This window comes from Esox lucius, chromosome 17, assembly GCF_011004845.1.
Source record: "Esox lucius isolate fEsoLuc1 chromosome 17, fEsoLuc1.pri, whole genome shotgun sequence".
NCBI lineage: Eukaryota > Metazoa > Chordata > Actinopteri > Esociformes > Esocidae > Esox > Esox lucius.
The window spans coordinates 245,487-269,823 of record NC_047585.1 but is presented as its reverse complement, the minus strand read 5'-3'; the positions used below and the strand labels follow the sequence as shown (position 1 = coordinate 269,823).

The following is a 24,337-nucleotide window of genomic DNA, read 5'->3' as shown; positions in this document are numbered from 1 at the left end:
TTTAGGGTTAAGGTTAGGCATTACATCTAGGTAAAGTTTAGCCATAAATGTTACTTTATTGAGGTTAAGGTTAGGGTTAGGGTTAGGTTAAGGTTAAGGTTAGGGTTAGGTTAAGGTTAGGGTTAGGGTTAGGTTAAGGTTAGGTTAAGGTTAGGGTTAGGGTTAAGGTTAAGGTTAAGGTTAGGGCAAGGGAGCATGGAATTTTGTTTTTCTGGTCCCCACGTGTCACAAAAAACAGTCTGTGTGTGTACATCTGTGTGTGTGTGTGTGTGTGTGTGTCTTTGTGCGCACGGGTGCACTTGAGCAACTAAGTATTCAAAATTGCAATGTCCAAAATGTATCAGTGATACTATGCTGCAAATTTCATGGGAAGAACAAATTGAGGCCTACATCAAATATTGAGTAATAGGAATGAAGGAGGACACCCACAGAGACATAATATTAAGTGCAAAAGCAGACATCATCGTTCCCTAGCAATTTCCACCAACAGCAAACATGAATCTGAATGAAGCTGAATATTAAAATAAATATTTGATTGAGTTTCCTTGCTAGTAAAAAATAGCATATACACTCACCTAAAGGATTATTAGGAACACCATCTTAATACTGTGTTTGACCCCCTTTCGACTAATACTGTGTTTTGGCCCATATTGATAGGATAGCATCTTGCAGTTGATGGAGATTTGTGGGATGCACATCCAGGGCACGAAGCTCCCGTTCCACCACATCCCAAAGATGCTCTATTGGGTTGAGATCTGGTGACTGTGGGGGCCATTTCAGTACAGTGAACTCATTGTCATGTTCAAGAAACCAAATTGAAATGATTCGAGCTTTGTGACATGGTGCATTATCCTGATGGACGTAGCCATCAGAGGATGGGTACATGGTGGTCATAAAGGGATGGACATGGTCAGAAACAATGCTCAGGTAGGCCATGGCATTTAAACGATGCCCAATTGGCACTAAGGGGCCTAAAGTGTGCCAAGAAAACATCCCCCACACCATTACACCACCACCACCAGCCTGCACAGTGGTAACAAGGCATGATGGATCCATGTTCTCATTGGCCCTCATTTATCATTCTTGCGTAGAAACGGGCGTATATGTTGGCGTAAGATTTTGCTTACACTCCTCTCACCGCCTGATTTATGAAGCTGTGCGTACCTTTAAAATCCAGGTGTACGCAATACCTGCCCTTGATAAATGCCGCGGCTGAAAACGATCGTCATTAGAATAACACGACCCTATATATTCAAGTCTCCGCTTTCCCCACGCCCTCATTTTATGCCATGGACACACGGAAGACGGCAAAAAAGAGAAACTTCTCTGACGTGGAGATTGAGACGATCACCAGGGAGGTAGAAATAAATAAAATTGTTTTATTTGGCAGTTTAAAAAGCGGAATAAAAGATGATGTGATGTGGAGTACCATTCATTCACATTAATAATTGCATGACAATTTGTAATATTCGTCTTATTATTTTATGATATTTATTATTAATGACGTTTATTGTTATTTAGAAGAAGAATGTCGTTATTATTATTTGTATTATTATTATTATTATTATTTAAAAGAAGAAGAATGTCATTTTTATTATTTTGTCAGTCTGAATTATATTTTGGTCATTAAAAGTCTTTTATTACTGAACCCAGTCTGTGCGCAACTGCCGGACCTAACCCTGAAACGTCATGTAAAGTGCACAGGCATGGAATACATATAAATCAAATGCTTTGGTAAAGTCACACAAATTAAACATTGAAGTCCATGTTGTACAAAGATAAACACTGAAGTTTGTAATTATTATGTTGTTGTTTTTTTTTACAGTGGGTCATAATATATCATATCTTTTAGTTTGTCAGAGCGTTAGGAATTTTTTTTCTGCGCATTTCCGCACTAACTCAAAACGTGCGTACACCACCTCCTGAGCTGGCGTAGGATTTGAGAGTGCCGTAAGCCAACGTCCATATTGATAAATCTCAAAGTCACCGTGGTTTTGGGTGTACGCCAGGTGTACGCTGGAAATTTGGTGTACGCACTTTTGATAAATAAGGGCCATTGTGTTTACGCCAAATTCTGACTCTACCATCTGAATGTCTCAACAGAAATCGAGACTCATCAGACCAGGCAACATTCTTCCAGTCTTCAACTGTCCAATTTTGGTGAGCTCGTGCAAATTGTAGCCTCTTTTTCCTATTTGTAGTGGAGATGAGTGGTACCCGGTGGGGTCTTCTGCTGTTGTAGCCCATCCGCCTCAAGGTTGTGCGTGTTGTGGCTTCACAAATGCTTTGCTGCATACCTCGGTTGTAACGAGTGGTTATTTCAGTCAAAGTTGCTCTTCTATCAGCTTGAATCAGTCAGCCCATTCTCCTCTGACCTCTAGCATCAACAAGGCATTTTCGCCCACAGGACTGCCGCATACTGGATGTTTTTCCCTTTTCACACCATTCTTTGTAAACCCTAGAAATGGTTGTGCGTGAAAATCCCAGTAACTGAGCAGATTGCGAAAATACTCAGACTGGCCCGTCTGGCACCAACAACCATGCCACGCTCAAAATTGCTTAAATCACCTTTCTTTCCCATTCTGACATTCAGTTTGGAGTTCAGGAGATTGTCTTGACCAGGACCACACCCCTAAATGCATTGAAGCAACTGCCATGTGATTGGTTGATTAGATAATTGCATTAATGAGAAATTGAACAGGTGTTCCTAATAGTCCTTTAGGTGAGTGTATATCATATACACACAGTGAGAATATGTGACAGGGATAATAACACAATTTATTTGGAGGCTTATTTCCATTGTTGTTAATTTTTTTTTACATTTGATAAGATTTGCTAAGATGCATTAAAAGAACAGTGCACATTGCCTCAGCAACATTCATGGGGGATGGGTAGGTTGTCACAGGGAGCTGTTGTCGTGCTCTAGTGACACCTTGTGGTAGGTCAGGCACCTGCAGGCTCAGTCAGTGTTGTTGGCCGGAGAATGCTTTCCCCCAACTGGAGCTCACAGCAGCCTCCTCTTCCATTCCCAAACCAGCTTCACCATGGCTTGATCACGAGACATGGACTGTGAGACTGAGGTTTGTTCACACATAATATATAGTAGAGTGGACACAGTCCTAGAGCAAGTTGGATATAATCTGGTCTTGGACCTCCCTCCATTGAAGTTCTTTGTTCATGTACTTTCAATAAACAAATCTTCTTGTGATGTCAAATTCATAATAAGTTGATGTCATTTACCTGTTTCGAGCAACTCCCCAGCTGGCTAAAAAGTTTGGTCCAGACATGCATCTTCCATTAGCCATCTCGCCAAGCCTTTCAACTTCTCATCACACTGCTCACTCAACCAGAAAGTATTCCTGGTACATAAAGTCCATTCTTGGAAATTTGCAGTGTATACTTACCTAGAGCTTTGGACAAGACTGCCAGCTCTTTATGTCTTACAAGCTATTTGTTGCCCTGCGAGGTAGGACCCCTCTCACACCATAAGTTGTCACATTGGATAGTTAATGCTCTACTGGCATAGCAAATGTTTAAAGCCTCCTTAGGACTCTAAGTGGAAGCCCACTTGGTGGGATATGTTTGAAGGCTTCTCCTTGCAGGAGATTTGTAATGCGGCATGATGTGCATCCCATCCCGTCATAATTTGATGAGGTACTCTCAACGCCAAGTGAATGTGTTATCTCTAGCACATACTGTCCACAGTGGCAGTGCTTTGGAGTTGTAAATTAGAAAATACAGAAGCCAGATATTGTGCCTTGGAAAATAGGACTTCCATATGCACCAGTGTAACGGAGACGGTGGAATCCACCACCGTGACAAACACCATTGGAGGGGAACTGAAACATGTTGAAGTTATAGAGATATTCTGCCATATGGCTAGAAAATGGTTAGAAACAAACATCTGCTGACATAATACAATATCTTAAGTTCCATTCTGTTCTTATTAGGTTGGTTATTGTCCTCTATCTTTTTAAATGGGTTTTGTTTTAGAGGTGCATCAACCTCTAGAGCTTAATGTTACTTGAAGGATAGTATTTGTTCTGTGGCTCTTGCCATTAATTATCTTGACCAGTTGGCATTTAATATTGCATTGTTTCTTTCTTCAGGTAATGACCTTTTCTTGGTGGCAGTTCATGAGCTAGGGCATGCCTTGGGGTTGGAGCATTCTAATGACCCCAGTGCCATCATGGCTCCGTTCTACCAGTACATGGAGACACACAACTTCAAACTGCCTCTTGATGACCTCCAGGGCATCCAGAAAATATACGGTATGTTGGTATTTTTTACATTACCTAACCAAGCTGGAGGTGCTACCCCCGCGACCCGATACCGGATAAGCGGATGAAGATGAATGATGAATGAATGAACCAAGCTCTTAGTCATGCTGTACTGGGCTGAACCGGACATTTATTCAGCAAAGTTGCTGCAACTTCGGGGACTTTCAAGGATTTTAGGTCGTTGATTGACCCTTGTTAAATAGCATAGTGGTTAGAGATGTGGGCTCCAGAACAACAGGTCCTGCGTTCGACTCTCGTAACAGTCAAAACGCATTATGCCTGATGTTCAGGACAGACAAAAACTTTGTCCTGTAGCTATGTAATAGGAAGCCTAAAATAAAATAGTTCTGGTGGATATTAAGATTTGTTCAGAATATACAATCACTTAGCTGGTTAACCGATTCTCTCGTCTTTTCACTTGACAAAAAAAGTCAGTTATCGTCACCTATATTGATAGATACTGTATCAAGGTAATTCACAAATGGCTAATTAGCTGTTAAAATGACCAGTGGCAAAAGATGATTTTTTCAGGATAGACAAAAACTTTGCTGGCTACAACCTTCAGTAGCTATTTTGTGTAAGCCTAAAATGAAACTATTTACTGTTATATTGCAACTATTTCTGGTGGATTTTCAAATGATGTCTTAGGATAGTGTTTGTCAAACATCTCCTGAGGCCTCCCCAGCCATTCCATGTATTAGATGTTTTCCAGAGCTAGCACACCTGAACCACCTAGTTAACTAATTATCAAGCCCTTGGCTGCTTGATTCAGGTGAGCCAGATCAGGGCTACATCTAATACCTGGAACGGCCGAGAAGGCCCCAGGAGAGGTTTGAGAACCACTGTCTTAGGATTTCTTCAGGATAGACAAACACTTTGCTGGCTACACAATTATCTCGTCTTTTCACTTGACGGAAAAGTCTGTTATCGTCATCTATATTGATACAGTAGTTATTGTATCAATGTCATCCACAAATGGCTAATAAGCTGTTAAAATGGCCAGTGGCAAAAGCCATACAGTTCATAGATGCTATTTGTGGTGGAGGTAAACTTAATAAGAAACGTTACTCAGTTTAACACAATGCTAAATGGCGTCTAGCGACATATTACTGGCTAATAAGCTTTTAAAACAGCCAGTGGTAAAAGTTATACAGTTCATAGATACTGTTCATGGTGGAGGTAAACATAATAAGAAATGTTATGCAGTTCAACACAATGGTTAATGGTCTAATGGAATATTCAAACTTGGCGTGATGTTAATGCATGACAAAATTATATAATGTCAAGAGGCTATACTGACACTAAGCAAATGTACAGCTTTTTATCGTAGTGGTTAACAACACAGCCTTTCACGTTGGCGACCCAAGTTCGATTCTCAAGGGTGCAATCACGATCAACACATTCTATTGCGGGCCGGCTGAACTAGGCTTGCCTGATTGCCTGTACGACACCACAATACAATTGAAATGAAACCACCAAGATGCAGTTTGAAGTGCAGACTTTCAGCTTTAATTCAAGGAGTTGAAAAAAAATTCATATGAAACATTAAGGAATTGCAACCATTTTCATTTTCAGGAGCTCAAATGTAATTGAACAAAACACAGTGGATATAAAAAGTCTACACACCCCTGTTAAAATGCCAGGTTCTTGTAATGTAAAAGAATGAAGATAAATCATGTCAGAACTTTTTCCACCTTTAATGTAACCTATAACGTGAACAAATCAATTGAAAAACAAACTAAAATTTTTGAGGGGGAAAAATCTAAAATAAAACTATCAATAACCTGGTTGCATAAGTGTGCACAACCTTAAACTAATACTTTGTTAAAGCACCTTCAGACTTTTTGGGTAGGAGTCTATTAGCATGGCACTTCTTGACGTGGCAATATTTGCCCACTCTTCTTTGCAAAAGTGCTCCAAATCTGTCAGATTGCGAGAACATCTCCTGTGCACAGACCTCTTCATATCACCCCACAGATGTTCAATTGGATTCAGGTCTGAGCTCTGGCAGGGCCATTCCAAAACATGAATCTTCTTCTGGTGAAGCCATGCTTTTGTAGATTTGGATGTGTGTTTTTTGTGACAAAATTGCCTGGTATTTGGAACTGTTCATAATTCCCTCCACCCTGACTAAGGCACCGGTTCCAGTTGTGGAAAAACTGCCCCAAAGCATCATGCTGCCACCACCATGTTTCACTGTGGGTATGGTGTTCTTTGGGTGATGTGGAGTGTTGTTTTTGCGCTAAACATACCTTTTGGAATTATGGCCAAAAAGTTTAACCTTGGTTTCATCAGACCATAACGCATTTTCCCACGTGCTTTTGGGGGACTTGATGTTTGTTTTTGTAAACTTCAGCCGGGCTTGGATGTTTTTCTTTGTAAGAAAAAGCTTTCGTCTTGCCACCCTACCCCATAGCCCATTCATATGAAGAGTACGGGAGATTGTTGTCACATGTAGCACACAGCCAGTACTTGCCAGAAATTCCTGCAGTTCCTTTATTGTTGCTGTAGTCCTCTTGGAAGCCTCCCTGACCAGTTTTCTTCTTGTCTTTTCATCAATTTTGGACAGACGTCCAGTTCTTGGTAATGTCTCTGTTGTTCCATATTTTTTCCACTTGATGATGACTGTCTTCACTCTGTTTCATGGTATATCAAATGCTTTGGAAATTATTTTGTAGCCTTCTCCTGACTGATATCTTTCAACAATGAGATCCCTCTGATGCTTTGCTCTGAAATGCAACTAAGAAAATGTCAGGAAAATCCTACTAGAACAACTTTATTTGTGATTAATCAGAGTCACTTTAAATGATGGCAGACGTGTAATGACTTCTATTTAACATGAGTTTGAATGTGATTGGTTAATTCTGAACACAGCCACATCCCCAGTTATAAAAGGGTGTACACTTATGCAACCAGGTAAGGTTTTTATTTTGCATTTTTCCCCCTCGAAGATTTCACATTATAGCTAACATTAAAAGTGGAATATTTCTGACATGATTTATCTTTGTCTCATTCTTTTACATCACAAAAACCTGGCATTTTCAGAGGGGTGGGTAGACCTTTTATATCCACTGCAACATGAATACAAATTTTGTTTTTAATAGATCAGGTGAGATCAGGTGTTTGACACGGCCATTGCAGAATATTCCACTTCTTTGCCTTAGAAAACTCCTGGGTTGCGTTTGCAGTATGTTTGGGTCATTGTACATCTGTAAAGTGAAGCGCCGTCCAATCAACTTCACTGAATTTGGCTGAATCTTAGCAGACAAAATATCCTTACACACTTCAGAATTCATCAGGCTACATCTGTCTTCTATCCCATCATCAATAAACACTAGTGACCCAGTGCCATTGGAAGCCATGCATGACCATGCCATCACACTGCCTCCACCTTGTTTTACAGATGATGTGGTATGCTTCGCATCATGAGCTGTTCCAAGCCTTCTCCATATTTTTTTCTTTCCATCATTATGGTATAAGTTGATCTTAGTTTAATCTGTCCAAAGAATGCTGTTCCAGTACTTGGACTTTACTCAGCAACTCTGAACCTTCTGAGGAACTCACTGCATTTCCACCACAGGATCCAGGGTCTAAATTACGTTCTGGGAGCTGTAATTTACCCCCAAAACAGTCCCTGCTCAGGGGGTAGTACTTTCCCAAAGTACTGGATCTTTGGGGGGTGGAGCTTGCAGTGAAATCTGAAAATACAAGAACTCCCACACTGTTTTGCTTAATGCTGAAATATTTATTAAATCACAACAGATAAAGAACAAAAAAAATATATGCGTGATAGCGTGAATACATCCCAGTCATCTCACGGTCAATCTCCACAGTAGCTCGTAAAATTCAATAAATCACGATCAACAGCAGCACAACTTGAATATCCTCCATGGTCAATGTGCTGTTGCATTGTTGCTTTGTATGGCGAGTGGAAACTTATGTCAGCAGATTAATTTGCCTAATCTTTGAAGGTCTTTAGACTGCAGTGGAAACACACACAACAATGGGCTGAAGGTACCTTTTAGTTCCTTGAAAGTAGTTCCTGGGGCAAAATGTTTTCCGGGTATTTTGGTGGAAACGTGGCTTTAGATGTTTTTTGGCTAAGTCAAATCTGGCCTTTCTATTCTGGAGGCTTATGAATGGTTTGCACCTTGTGGTGAAACCCTATGTATTTGCGCTCGTGAAGTCTTCTCCATAAGGTAGACTTAGATAATGATATGCCTCCCTCCTGGAGAGTGTTCTTCACTTGGCTGGATGTTGTGAAGGGGTTTTTCTTTACCATGGAAAGGATCCTACGATCATCCACCTCTGTTGTCTTCCGTGGCCTTTTTGTGTTGCAGAGCTCACCAGTGCATTCTTTTTCTCTCAGAACGTAACTAACTGTTGATTTATCCACTCCTAATTTTCCTACCCATCTCTCGGTTTGATTGTTTTTTTGCAGCCTAGGATGGCCAATTTCACTTGCATTGAGATCTCATGTTGTGGGTTCACAGCAACTTCCAAATGCAAATGCAACACCTGGAACTGCTTAAATTATGAAGAAATAGCAAAGGAATAGTCCAGACCTTTCCATGAAACAGCAAAATTGTCCAATTATGTTTGGTCCCTTGAAAAAGAGGGGGATACATAAACCCATCCTCCAATTTGGATGTGAATACTCTCAAATTAAAGCTGAAAGACGGCACTTTAAGCCCATCTTCATTATTTAACTGTAATTTTAATGTACTTTGGTAAACAGACAAAATAACTAAACTTATGTCAGTGTCCAATTATTTGTGGACCTAACTGTAAGGGTGTTATTGTTATTAGCAATTGATTGATCAAATGAATTGCCCAATATTGTTAGGTGTGGATGTTTGTTTAATTAAACAGGGCTGGGTTGTAATATCATTGTTACATTAATTCATTAGTAACTAGGAGCCAGCACCATTTGTTACTTGTGTAATTGGATTAGTGGTGGATAATGTGGAACTGCATGTACATGAACCTTCAGCTTTGTTTTACAAGCTAATCAAATAAAGGCTGCAAGCTACCAGTAGCTTTCGATCAAACTGTTGGAGAACCTTGCAGTATACTCTCGCCTTTATCGGTGCTTATTGGCTGCCTTAGTCAATTCATCAGACTGAAAAACAAAATGATCCCTACCGTAGTACCCTGTTAAACACACACTCCAGCTGATTAAACGGTCAATTGTACTTTTCCTTTTATATTGAGTTCATTTATAGGCTAAGAAATGCTAAATGTTAAACCCATATAAATGCCTGAAGTTATATCTGACCAGTATTTTGAAACTTGGAAACTAATACCAGAAGCTATTACTGACGTAGTGTTGCTTATAATTTAAGGAGTTCAGCAAGTTATTCCAAATACACGGTGCCCCAGATGTGACTCACTGAGATGACTGACAGAGGCACAAATGCTGTACTGGTGCCAATTCAGCATTTATGAATCCCAGGGGCATTTCATTAGCTTAGTGGTATAGAGTCAACTCAAAAGATATTGGCAACATTCATGACATTGAGTAAAAGTGAATGAAAAAACATAAACAACACAAAAAAATTGTAATATTTTAGGCTCAAACATTAAAACATTATTTCTCCAACACAAAACATTTAATTGAATAGTAAGATGTTTTTTTTCTGCAAAACAGGTTTCAAAATTGTTGGCACCTCCTAAAGAATATTTGAAAAAAATCCAAACAAAGTTCTGTCTGTTATGAAATTTTAACTATTGATGCCTTTCACCTGTTCCTGTTTCCCTGCAGTATTAAAATGAGGTTGCGTGCATGTAAAATCCCTTTGATTTTACACATTATGATGGATGACAATGAGCTGTCAGATGAAAGAAGGTTGTTTACCAACACGGATCAGGTAAAACAGGACAGCTGAACCCTATACCTGGAGAGATCTGGAAAACCTCCAGGAATGTACCTCTCCAGACACAGTAGCTCTGAGTTAAAGGATGTAACAGGTATTCAACCCCCTTGGCATCCTATTTTTTTGCTTTTACAACCTGGAAAAAAATATTGAATAATTTGATTTACACAACATGCCTGCCACTTTGAAGATGCAAAAAATGTTTTATTGTTAAACTAACAAGAAATCAGACAAAAAAAACAGAAAGCTTGACCGTGCCTAACTATTCACCCTCCCAAAGCCAATACTTTATTAAGTCCCCTTATGCAGCGATTTCAGCTGCAAGTCTCTTGGCGTATGTCTCTATAACCTTGGCATATCTTGCCACTGAAATTTTTGCCCATTCTTCAAGGCAAAACTGCACCAGCTCCTCCATCTTCTGGTGTATAGCAATCTTTAAGTCATATCACAAATTCTCAATTAGATTTGGTCTGAGCTTTTGCCGTTCCAAGACATGAAAATGTTTCTAAAAACACTTGTGTTGCACTAGCAGTATATACAGGGTCACTGTCCTGCTTGGAGGTGAACCTCTGTCCCAGTCTCAAATCTCTGGAAGACTAAAACTGTTTTCCCTTAGGAATTTCCCTCTATTTAGCGCTATCCATCATTCCCTCAATTCTGACCAGTTTTCCAGTCCCTGCCGATGGAAAATATCCCCAACCTCATGATGCTGCCACCACCATGCTTCACCTTGGGGTTGGGGTTCTCAGGGTGATGAGAGGTATTGGGTTTGCACTAGGGCTGTCACGATATCAGATTTTCACTACACAATTATCTTGGCCAAAATAATTCCCAGTAACGATATTATCCCGGTATCTATAGAAAATATGAAGTAAAAAAAATGCTACAGTGGGGCAAAAAAGTATTTAGTCAGCCACCAATTGTGCAAGTTCTCCCACTTAAAAAGAAGAGAGAGGCCTGTAATTTTCATCATAGGTACACTTCAACTATGAGAGACAAAATGAGAAAAAGAAATCCAGAAATTCACATTGTGGGATTTTTATATTCATTCATTCCACACAGACTGATATATTTCAAATGTTTATTTCTTTTAATTGTGATGATTATAACTGACAACTAATGAAAATCCCAAATTCAGTATCTCAGAAAATTTGAATATTACTTAAGACCAATACAAAAAAAGGATTTTTAGAAATGTTGGCCAACTGAAAAGTATGAACATGAAAAGTATGAGCATGTACAGCACTCAATACTTAGTTGGGGCTCATTTTGCCTGAATTACTGCAGCAATGCGGCGTGGCATGGAGTTGATCAGTCTGTGGCTCTGCTTAGGTGTTATGAGAGCCCAGGTTGCACTGATAGTGGCCTTCAGCTCTTCTGCATTGTGGGGTCTGGCGTATCGCATCTTCCTCTTCACAGTACCCCATAGATTTTCTATAGGGTTAAGATCAGGCGAGTTTGCTGGCCAATTAAGAGCAGAGCTTTGGCACTGTGTGCAGGTGCCAAGTCCTGTTGGAAAATGAAATCTGCATCTCCATAAAGTTGGTCAGCAGCAGGAAGCATGAATCAATCAATCAAAATCAATCAATCAATCAAAATTTATTTATAAAGCGCTTTTTACAACAGCAGTTGTCACAAAGTGCTTTACAGAGACACCCGGCCTTAAACCCCAAGGAGCAAACAACAGCAGTGTTGAATTTCAGTGGCTAGGAAAAACTCCCTAAGAAGGTCGAATTTTAGGAAGAAACCTAGAGAGGACCCAGGCTCAGAGGGGTGACCAGTCCTCTTCTGGCTGTGCCGGGTGAGATATTAAGAGTCCAATTGGAATAATAAATAAATTTCTCTTGGCTAAATCCAGAGTATATTCGATTTTAGACTAGGTCAGAAGTATGACCAGGTGGACAAGGACAGGAACAGCAACGGTCCCCCCAAACCAGGTAATCCGCAGGTGTGGACCAGGACCTCATCTCCTTCTAAAATTTAAAATTGGAGGAAACTGAGAAAAGTTAGTAGTACATCCCTCATGTCCCCCAGCACAATAATATAGCAGCGTAACACCTTGGAAACTGAGACGGGGGGGTCCGGTGACACTGTGGCCCTACACGGGGGAGGCCCCGGACAGGGCCCAACAGGCAGGAAATCAATCCAACCACATTGCCAGGCATCAACCAAAGGGACACCCACCAACCGAAGTGCTCTACACCTTCCTGGTTGACGGCTGCGTTGACCTTGGACCACAGAAAACACAGTGGACCAACACCAGCAGATGACATGGCACCCCAAACCATCACTGACTGTGGAAATGTTACACTGGACTTAAAGCAACGTGGATTATGTGCCACTCTGGGACCTTAATTTCCAAAGGAAATGCAAACTTTACTTTAATCAGAGAACATAACTCAGCAGCAGTCCAGTCCTTTTTGTCTTTAGCCCAGATGAAACGCTTCTGACGCTGTGTCTTGTTCAAGAGTGGCTTGACACAAGGAATGCGACAGCTGAAACCCTTATCTTGCACACGTCTGTGCGTGGTGGTTCTTGAAGCACTGACTCCAGCTGCAGTCCACTCTTTGTGAATCTCCCCCACATTTTTGAATGCGTTTCACAATCCTCTCCAGGGTGCGGTTATCCCTATTGCTTGTACACTTTTTTCTAACACATCTTTTCCTTCCCTTCGACTCTCTATTAATGTGCTTGGACAAGGAGCTCTGTGAACAGCCATTTGGCTATGACCTTTTGTGTCTTGCCCTCCTTGTGCAAGGTGTCAATGGTCGTCTTTTGGACAGCTGTCAAGTCAGCAGTCTTCCACATGATTGTGTTGCCTACAGAACTAGACTGAGAGACCATTTAAAGGCCTTTGCAGGTGTTTTGGGTTAATTAGCTGATTAGAGTTTGGCACCAGGTGTCTTCAATATTGAACCTTTTCACAATATTCAAATTTTCTGAGATACTGAATTTGTGGTTTTCATTAGTCGTCAGTTATAATCATCAAAATTAAAACAAATAAACACGTGAAATATATCAGTCTGTGTGGAATGAATGTATACATTATACAAGTTTCACTTTTTGAATGGAATTACTGAAATAAATCAACTTTTTGATGATATTCAAATTTTATGACCAGCACCTGTAAAGCCCTTTTTACAACAGCAGTTGTCACAAAGTGCTTTTACAGAGACACCCGGCTTTAAACCCCAAGGAGCAAACAACAGTAGTGTTGAATTTCAGTGCCTAGGAAAAACTCCCATTGATGCCCCACGAGGTGAGATCTTGCATGGAGCCCCAGACTGAGGGAGATTGACCGTCTTCTTGAACTTCTTCCATTTTCTAATAATTGCACCAACAGTTGTTGCCTTCTCACCAAGCTGCTTGCCTATTGTCCTGTAGCCCATCCCATCCTTGTGCAGGTCTACAATATTATCCCTGATGTCCTTAGACAGCTCTCTGGTCTTGGCCATTGTGGAGAAGGTTGGAGTCTGTTTGCTTGAGTTTGTGGACAGGTGTCTTTTGTACAGGTAACAAGTTCAAACAGGTGCAGTTAATACAGGTTAAAAACTAAAAGGTCTGTGAGAGCCGGAATTCTTACTGGTTGGTAGGTGATAAAATTCTCATGTCATGCAATAAAATGCAAATTAATTATAAAAAAATCATACAATGGGATTTTTTGATTCCGACTCTCACAGTTGAAGTGTACCTATTATAAAAATGACAGACCTTAACATGCTTTGTAAGTAGGAAAACCTGCAAAATCGGCAGTGTATCAAATACTTGTTCTCCCCACTGTACATGCCTCCCTAAAATCTTTTCAAGGATAAGAGAACTTGCAAAATGTCTGACTACTGTATATTACATGTATGCACAATGTGCATGTGTGCAATTTTTTATTAGAACAATAACCTATGCACTTCATATTCATTGTGCATCCAGACAACACTAATGACCAATAGCGTTAATTAAATATTAGGCTGTATCTTTTGAACTGTTCGAGCTACAGACACAAAAACAACTTTTAAGCGTTTAGGTGATCCCCAGTTCATATGATGAAACATTTATTGAATTTACGTGTACTAATTAGCATGATTAGTGTTACTTAACTACTAGGCTGTTACTTTTGAACCGTTCTTGCCACAGACACAAAGGTGATTGGTAAACACTATTTTGAACCATAAAATGTTGGTTATAAATACAGCTATTAGATTAGATTCAACTTTATTTTCATTGAACAGTACAAGTTCAGTACAACAAAATTCACTTTGCGTCTAACCAGAAGTACAAATAGAGGAGGGCAGAAAAAGTATTATGTATATGTATGTACAAGTGGAAAATATGGATGTGCAATTAATGCAAATGTAATTCTAAATGTGCAGTGGACAATTTACAAATTTACAGGAAATGTACAAGTATAATGTATATACAAATGTCAATTCTCAGTGGCATTATGAATTTGCAATCGTGGCAAATTGAAGGAGTAGGGTAGCTAGCAAGCACACCACATTTTCTTCAGGCAATGTACTGCTAGTTTCATATTGCCTTTTTATATTGTTTGTTTGGCAACATCTTACTTTTGCTTAATTACTTACATCCACTGACCATTTGGGGGTTACTCTGCAGATGCCCTGTTTATTCTTCCTGTTGTTTATTTTTTTTGCCTTTAGTTTTTGCACTGACTTCTCTACTCCGTTTCGCTCCTTATACTTTTCCTTGTTTGTTTTTTGAGCTGCTTCCCTACGGTGTCTAGTATATTTCTATTCCTGTTGTTTTTATTTTGTTTCATCCATAGATTTTCTTTTTCATACAATTTGTACTGTTCTATTTTCTGTTTCCTGTTGTTCTACTGCTGTTTCATTATTTCATACACATATTTCTACTCTTTTGTACAGTTTTCTACAGTGTTCTACTTCCTGCTGTTTTTATTATTTAATTGTTTTGTAAATATCTGCTTCCCTCTATGCTCGTGTCCTTTGCCTCATATCCCCATATAGTGTGATCTCGAAGAATATGTTGAACATCTATATTGTCAATAACACAATGCTTTACAAAAACATCTTGCCCTCAATGTATATCTGGCACAGTCTCATTCAGTTAGTGTACCCCACCAGACCATTTTTGTATACTCACCATATTGGAGGACCCTGTCCATTGTTGCAATGCAGGCGCTGGCTTGGTACCTCTAGGTTCTACAAGGCGATGACTCATTCCAGGGCTTTCCCGGAGAGGCAGGAGACGAGTGAAGTGATCTTCTGGTTGTCTGCCGGCGAAGGATGTATGGACTGGAACGCAAGATCCACTTGTAGTAGGAAACCCTGGCAGCAAGCCGCCATCCCATCATAATCCCAGGGAAGAAGGATATGTATCCTTCCAGTTGTGGGGAGTGCAGCCTGGGGTGGTGGCTGCAGAGTTTTGCTGGCTCAGTTCTAAGCACTGCAGCACCTTGAGAACACTGTCCAAAGAGGCGCCTAGCCTGGCCTTCATGGCTGAATGTTCCTTCACCTGTTCCGCAACACAGGGCTCTCCTTAGGCTCCTTTTGGCTGCATGGTTGGTGTGTAGTTCTGTCCAGCATCATAAATGAGGAGCCAGAACAGAGGAGTATGTTGAAGGAGTATTTAATAGAAACCTCACAGGCAAGAGGTAAATATCTCGACCCAACAGTAAAGGTCGCATAGGAAATAACAAAAGCACGGAAACCTGACTTCGCTCCAAAGGAGACAATTACACACAAAGACAAGGGGAACATGTATATGACAGATATGATGACTAGATGAGAATCAGGTGTGTGCAATTAACGAGACAGGAGTTCAGGATGATATGATGAATGGTGGTGTCAGAAGGCTGGTTACGTTGAATGCTGAAGCCTGCCTGAAACGGGGGGGACGAGGCAGCAAATGGCCCAGTCCTCACAGTCGTAATGCAACAAAATAGGAAAAACGCAAAGAGGGATATATATTAACTGTGAATTTAACTTTGTGGGCATGCACACAATTGGCATGTTTGGAAACAAAAGGGGACTGCATACAAGCAAAAGCATGTGATACCCATATTTTTGTCCAAAACCTGGTTGCCTGCTCCAGGAGATTGAGACTTGGCCATAGATGGACTGGTCACCCCTCTGAGCCTGGGTCCTCTCTAGGTTTCTTCCTAAAATTCGACCTTCTTAGGGAGTTTTTCCTAGCCACTGAAATTCAACACTACTGTTGTTTGCTCCTTGGGGTTTAAGGCCGGGTGTCTCTGTAAAGCACTTTGTGACAACTGCTGTTGTAAAAAGCGCTTTATAAATAAATTTTGATTGATTGATTGAGATGGACCTTTCAAGACAATGACCCCAAACATACATCAAAGGTAACACAAATTGTTGTGGCACCACAAATACAGCGTTCTACAATGGCCACCTATGTCTCTGTACTTATATTCAGATGAAAACCTGTGGTTTTGATTATTGGTATTGTACTTGTAGTATCTTCATTTGGAGGCGATATGTAATATGGCCATTGTATGAGCATTGGCTTTTAAAAAGCAGAGACCAGTTACCGTTGTGTCTATTAGTGCGGTGCAGCTGATACATAGCAGGCGATCATGCTGCTTATCAGAATTATGTGGCCATGGGTGTAGGTGCAGCTTTTACGTAGCAGGTGACCATGACGTTTATCAGAATTGTGCTAATTATGCTTCTTGTTGCATTTTAGGATGATGCTGAAAAATATATATTTTTGCCGGACCACATAAGTGGAGCCGGCCTAGAAGAGCAAATGTCTCTTACTGACTGAGGGAGTGAGTGACTGACTGATTGACTAACTACCACTACCAGTGTAGTGGTTAGAGACATGGAGTACAGACGAGGTCCTGTGTTCAACTCCTGTCTCTGTCAAAACACATGATGCTTGTGGATTTGTTCAGGACAGGCAAAACCTTCACTGGCTACACCATTCTTTCGTCTTTTCACTTGATGGAAAAAGTCAGTTATCGTCACCTATATTGATAGATACTGTATCAATGTCATTCACAAATGGCAAATAAGCTGTTAAAACAGCCAGTTGCAAAAGAGGATTTGTTCAGGATAGACAAAAACTTTGCTGGTTACAACCTTCAGTAGCTATGTTATAAGAAGCCTAAAATTAAATTGTTTACTGTTATATTGCGACAATTTCTGGTGGATTTTCGAATTATGTATTAGGATTGATAATGGAAAAAGTCTGTTATCGTCACCTATATTGATAGTTATTGTATCAATGTCATTCACAAATGGCTCATAAGCTATTAAAACGGCCAGTGGCAAAAGCCAGACAGTTCATAGATGCTGTTTGTGGTGTAGATATACTTAATATGAAACGTTACTCAGTTTAGTACAATGCTTTATGGTGACTAGCGACATATTCAAGCTCAGCGTAATGTTAATTGTGTGACAAAATGAACAGATGTATAGCTCTTTTTCAGGGAAGGCAACAACAATCATCGCTTTTTCTTGCGGGCCAGCTGTACAAGGCTTGCATGTTTTCTTGTTTGTTATCATGCACTCAATTGAAAGCAACACATGGCAATGGTTGAAACCAAAGACAAGTGGAACAGTAGTTTATTAACTTTTTATGCTCCACATTTTGACAAAATACAAATTAGGCTGCATATATCATACAAAAATAATATTTTCAAAATGCATGTTTTCTTGAAAATGATAAGGGATCAACAGTTAGTTTGTATGAAGATGCAGCACTGACATTTCAAATGTGAACAACATTTATTTTGTCTGCATGAAGAACAACTTTTAGATCTTACATAGAATATCAGATTAACCCTCTTACATAGCCTTGTCAACAGTTAAAACAATAGTAAACATAACCAATATAAAGGATCTATCAATGAAACATGAGGATTTCTGTTATGCATTAGGTTAGATTACTGTGAAAATGTAGAACAGCTACTATTATCTCTTAGGTATGTTAAACCACCCAGTATACAGAACCTACAGTTCTGGAAAATTTAAGAGACCACTGCAAAATTATCAGTTTCTTTCATAGGTACAATGAGGGGGAAAAAGTATTTGATCCCCTACTGATTTTGTATGTTTGCCCACTGACAAAAAATGATCTGTCTATAATTTTAACGGTAGATGTATTTGTACAGTGAGAAACAGAATAACAACAAAAAAATCCAGAAAAACGTATGTCAGAAATGTTATAAATTCATTTGCATTTTAACGAGTGAAATAAGTATTTGACCCCTCTGCAAAACCTGACTTAGTACTTGGTGGCAAAACCTTTGTTGGCAATCACAGAGGTCACACGTTTCTTGTAGTTGGCCACCAGGTTTGCACACATCTCAGGAGGGATTTTGTCCCACTTTGCAGATCTTCTCCAAGTCATTAAGATTTCGAGGCTGATGTTTGGCAACTCAAACCTTCAGCTCCCTCCACAGATTTTCTATGGGATTAAGGTCTGGAGATTGGCTAGGACACTCCAGGACCTTAATGTGCTTTTTCTTGAGCCAATTCTTTGTTTCCTTGGCCGTGTGTTTTGGGTCTTTGTCATGCTGGAATACCAATCTTCAATGCCCTGGCTGAGGGAAGGAGGTTCTCACCCAATACTTGACAGTACATGGCCCCGTCCATCATCCCTTTGATCAGGTGAAGTTGTCCTGTCCCCATAGCAGAAAAACACCTCCAAAGCATAATGTTTCTTATATTACTTTTAAAGATAATGGATCAAAGGTCATTCACACCAAATGGCATGCAAATCTGTTCAGCTGTCTCGGAGGAGATGTCGTTAACAAGTTTTTCACCAAATTCAAAATGGAGGAAAATCCAAAGGGCGAATTTGAAAGACCCCAAGACTTATTTGGTCAGCATGAGAAAGGGCATGTATGGAACTTGGCTGCATGACTCTACAACATTCAATTCATGAGATATGCATGCTCAAACCTTCAACATTTGACTAAGTGCTACAGCGCCACCATGGGGTGTATAGGTATAGTAGTGGCCGAGGCCCTTCGGGCCTCTCATGGCGACACGTATGCAAAGTGTCATGCAAATTGAGCCACATATGGGCGAGTTACGGGCCTCTGAATATGGGCCCAGAGAAAAAGAAAAATAATAATTATAATAAAACCAACAAAAATAATAGGGTACCGTACCTACGGTACTTGGTCCCCTAATAATAATAATAATAATAAAACGTACAAACATAAGAGGGTTCCAGCAACTTTGTTGCTTGGCCCCCTAATTAATAATAAAACAATAGTGGAAAAATTAAGTGTCCATGACTGATGATCTCATCCTCCACAACATTTTTGAAGCACACAGAGAATTTTTAAAATACTTTTGATTTTGAATGAAAGAACTAAAACTTAGATCGGGCCCAACAAATCAAGCCCGACCCTACCCAAGCCTGAGCACGTCGTGTCCGAGCCTGGCCCTGACACGTTCACAGTGATTACGAGCCCGAGCCCAATTTTAACCCGACCTATTTTAATATGTGGGCCGTTATAACCAGGGGCGGCTCCAGAGGTTTTTTATCGCAGCTGTTGTGCTAGATCATTTAGGCTACAGGGGGAGCTGCACAGTTATATAGCCTATATTATATAAATAGCCTACTATTAATAAATTAGCTAAAATTGGCAACTCAATAATTAATATTCAATTATTTTAATTATCACAATTAAAGTTTTAATTTTATTAAATTGAACAAGCACAACATTCAGCATTCAATCAAATATTCTTAAAGATTCATTATTATTAATAATGTTGTTACTTCAACTTATCATTATTTCAACATAATATCTGTGTGAGCAACAAGCAAGATGTGCATTTGTAAATTCGGTGACAGCAGCGTGTGTTACGAGTTTCACTTTCAAATGGTGTAACTGTGTGCCGGCGACTGCATGTCATGATTATATTGTCTGCTATATTGCTTTTTATGTATAAAATCCAGGCATTTGGTTGATGAAAAATGTATTAAAATGAAGATACAATTTTATACTAAACGAAATTCACTTTAAATAAAATTTTTCAAAACAAAACTTAAACTTGAAACTAAATGTGCTTATTTAATGACTAAAACACATAGCCTACCTGCTACAGACTCTTTTTGAACAAATTGCTGCACATTCATTTAATTATGTAAGTTGAAAAGCATTTGTTTGTGCATAGTAAAACATATCTATAACATTTATCAAGTTCAAAATTGTTTGTGCATTTATTAATTATCTTAATGAATAATGCAACAAGAAGCATGTAAACTGCATTATTTGTTTATTGTGAAATAAATAAATGGATCGTAAATGGATCTGAAATTCCAAAGAAGAAATGTATGAAAAATAAAAATAAACCGTGAACAATGATGAACACAAAATTATAGCCTACGTCTAGGCCTACTCCTACTACTTTAATATAATTAAACAATGTTTTAGAACATATTTTTTAAACAAAATAAATATTTGTAAAGCCTATTATAAAACGTAGGCCTAAAGTGCAAAAACGCTGCTCCATTCTGGTAGCCTCCTCCTGCCTGTGAGCCTGTAGATGAAATGTGATAAATTGATTAATGTAATCATTATATACCATATTAATCACAAAGCTATAGCCTACTTACATGGTTCTACATGTAGTCATGCAAGAAGAAGATTGCGTCCACAGTTTCTGGTTTCAGTGCGGTCCGCCTCTGGTCTATCGTTCGGCCAGCTGTGCTGAACACCCGCTCGCTGCTGCTGCTACTTGCTTGGAATGCAGAGGATGGATCTTGCCAGCCTGGCTAGTTTTGGCTACACCACTCCGTTCACTTTCCACTATTTCAGTAGGTCCGGTCGTCATCCATGGCATGCTTCTGTGAATTGTACATGGTCACTTCATCCTCATCTGGTTCGTTATCATCATCTTGGTTCTCCCACTCTGCAAATTCGCAGTCTCTCCTGGGCCTGGCTGGTGGTGGTGTGAAGCCAGTACTGCTCAGCCGCCGCAGCATCTTCCTCCACAGGCAAGAGTAGGGTGCGAACGTGGGCATGTACTTCAGCTATCTGTACAGGAGAAATCATCCTCAATTTGTTGAATTTGGGCCAGAGGAAAAGAGCAACTTTGTGCAGCATGTTCACCTTGATTTTTTGCACTATGAACTCGGCATGTCTCTGGTGCACAAATGCTTGCTGCGGTGAGTCATTTAGAGAGGGCTGGCAAAGTTTCTTCAAGTCTCAAACCAGAGGCAGACCAGGTTTATGGTTGCATATTTGTCGCCCTCCAACTCTCTGGGCATTATAGAATGGCTCCAAAAATGTGACCAGAAAGCTCAATAAGTCCGGTGCAATATTTTCGATGCGCTCAACCTCACTGCGGCTCTCCAGTTTCTCCCGTAGTTCAGTCAAATGTATTTATAAAGCCCTTTTTACAACAGCAGTTGTCACAATGTGCTTTACAGAGACACCCGGCCTTAAACCCCAAGGAGCAAACAACAGTAGTGTTGGATTTCAGTGGCTAGGAAAAACTCCCTAAGAAGGCCGAATTTTAGGAAGAAACCCAGGCTCAGAGGGGTGACCAGTTCTCTTCTGGCTGTGCCGGGTGAGATATTAAGAGTCCAATTAGAATAATAAATATAGACTCTGGATTTAGCCCAGAGAAATGTTTGTGTAATGTTGTAGTTGTGGTGTAGTGTTGGTTAAGGAACCAGGCGCAGGCATTTCTCTCATTTGTGGGGTTTAAATAAAATATATTTTTTTTAAAAAACGAACACGAACGGACAACGATAACTAATATACTGTATGAAAAGAAAGGTGCGCGACAACGTGTCTTAACAACTAATATCCAAACAGTACACACAAGCAACACTCACCGGCACACGAACAGACAGGGGCCGGGACAGGAGAGGGCGCCGGGGCGGCCGGGACAGGAGAGGGCGCCGGGGCGGCCAGATTCCGGCAAGCTCAGGCGGCTCGGGCCACCCCTCCACGGGCTCAGGCGGCTCGGGCCACCCCTCCACGGGCTCAGGCGGCTCGGGCCACCCCTCCACGGGCTCAGGCGGCTCGGGCCACCCCTCCACGGGCTCAGGCGGCTCGGGCCACCCCTCCACGGGCTCAGGCGGCTCGGGCCACCCCTCCACGGGCTCAGGCCATTCCTCCACGGGCATTTACCTGCTGGTTCCAGTTGTGTTGGATCATTCTGTAATGTTGTAGTTGTGGTGTAGTGTTGGTTAAGGAACCAGGCGCAGGCATTTCTCTCGCTCATGGGGTTTAAATCAAAAAACAAACAAAACTGAACACAAACTGACAACGATAACTGATATACTGTATGAAAAGAAAGGTGCGCAACAACACGTCTTAACAATTAATATCCAAACAGTACACACAGGCACCACTCACCGGCACACGAACAGACATAACAGCAACAATGATCCACAATGTGGGGAGCAGAGGGGAAACATTTAAACACATACAAATGAGCTCAATTGGGACCTGGTGTGGAAGATTGGAAACGTGTGACAGTCCGGGATGTGTTCGTGTGATATGGGAACTGAAGGTGCACGGAACGGTGGCGCTGCTGCTCACCTAACCGTGACAATTTTATTCTAGACTAGGTCAAAAGTATGACCAGGTGGACAAGGACAGGGAGAGCAACGGGCCCCCCAAACCAGGTACTCCGCAGGTGTGGACCAGGACCTCATCTCTTAAAACTGGAGGAGACTGAGAAAACTTAGAAAGTGCATTCCTTTCAGTGCATTGTTTTAGATATCATACCAGTCCTTTCGCAGCAGATATGGTATCTCCTATATCCGGTGTGTTTTCGGACAGTGCGTCGGCATGCAGACCGTGGCGAAGGACAATATTAATTAGGTGATCGAGACAAGAAAACCTCCTATATGGTTCCAGGGCTTTGATTATGTTGCTGCCTTCATCTGTTACCCACACTATTCAGCTGAGGGAGCTAGGGTCAAGGCCAAATTTGTTGACCAGCAAGCCCACTATCTCGCGTCTGATATTTTTTCCTGTTTTAGCATCCTCTATGGGAAACATTGCGGTGGTGAGAGTTTTACCAACTAAATTATAGTCGTCGGTGATATAATGCCACGTTATTGTGATGTAACTTATCTTTCTGTAGTCATCAGTCCACATATCTGTGCTCATCGCTACGTCTCCATTCTTCATAGCATCTTTGAGTGTCTATGCCAGAACTTCCTTCCTCTCATCTGCTTTTTCTATGCAAGCCTTGGAAACGGTGCTATGGTGAGGCAGAATGGACTGGGCCGATACACGACCATATGTAGCACCAACATTGATTAATTATTGAGCTAGCTGCTCGAAGCCCTGGCCACTTGCAATGTAAAACGGCCTTATGTCCCTGCAACAAATCTCTGTGATGGCTTGCCTCGCCCTCAGGGGAATGCTTGGAGAAGTAAAAAAAGAGGACATTGAGGGCTGAAGCTGACTACTATCATCATTTCTGTCATGGCAAGCCTGCTTCATGTGTCTGTTCATCGTCGAAGTCCCTGTTTTTTGCGGTCATAGGAGAGCAGCCTGCCACATTTTATACATGAGACAAAGCCAACACATATGTTGTCACTCCCCATGTCTAGTTTAAAATGTTTCCGATTTTTCTCCAAACCTGCTCAAAGTTAATTCTCCTGTTTACATTTTTTTCTTTGCTTCTTCAAGCTCCATGTTGCACTTAATTTACAAAATAATACAGCATGCACAGCAGGTGTGATGAGTCACGCGTGCTAGACTGCGCGAGTGCGAGTGGACGAGACGCTGCGCATGACACGTGACGTGCTTGATCAAAGGCCCGACCCGACCCAGCCTGAGGACAGTGGCAAGAAATATCGGCCCGGCTGAGTCGAGTCGGGCTCGGGCAGAGAATCTAAGCTCTAGAGTACACCCCTAAGTGAAAATGTCCAAATTGGGCCCAAAGTGTCAATATTTTGTGTGGCTACCAATATTTTCCAGCACTGCCTTAACCCTCTTGGGCATGGAGTTCACCAGAGCTTGACAGGTTGCCACTGGAGTCCTCTTCCACTCTTCCATGACGACAACACAGAGCTGGTGGATGTTAGAGACCTGCTCTCCTCCACCTTCCGTTTGAGGATGCCCCACAGATTCTGAATAGGGTTTAGGTCTGGAGACATGCTTGGCCAGTCCATCACCTTTAACCTCAGCAGTAGTACATGTAGGGTATAATGTGTCAGCATGGTGATTTATGACCCTGGAGGGCAGGACTTCCA

The 24,337-nt window shown here is 40.9% G+C and overlaps 1 protein-coding gene across 2 annotated transcripts in view; it reads left to right on the top strand.

Annotated features, from left to right (window-relative positions):
- The window catches only part of mmp24 (matrix metallopeptidase 24), a 160,815-nt gene that overhangs the window by 73,706 nt on the left and 62,772 nt on the right, over positions 1-24,337 (top strand). Inside the window, exons 5-6 of one of the 2 annotated variants that reach the window (XM_029114249.2) lie at positions 2,104-2,160; positions 4,110-4,271. In XM_029114249.2, coding sequence (XP_028970082.1) covers positions 2,104-2,160; positions 4,110-4,271 — 219 coding nt within the window. The remainder of the gene's footprint in view (positions 1-2,103; positions 2,161-4,109; positions 4,272-24,337) is intronic. The other variant, XM_013132481.4, reaches the window with a different exon arrangement.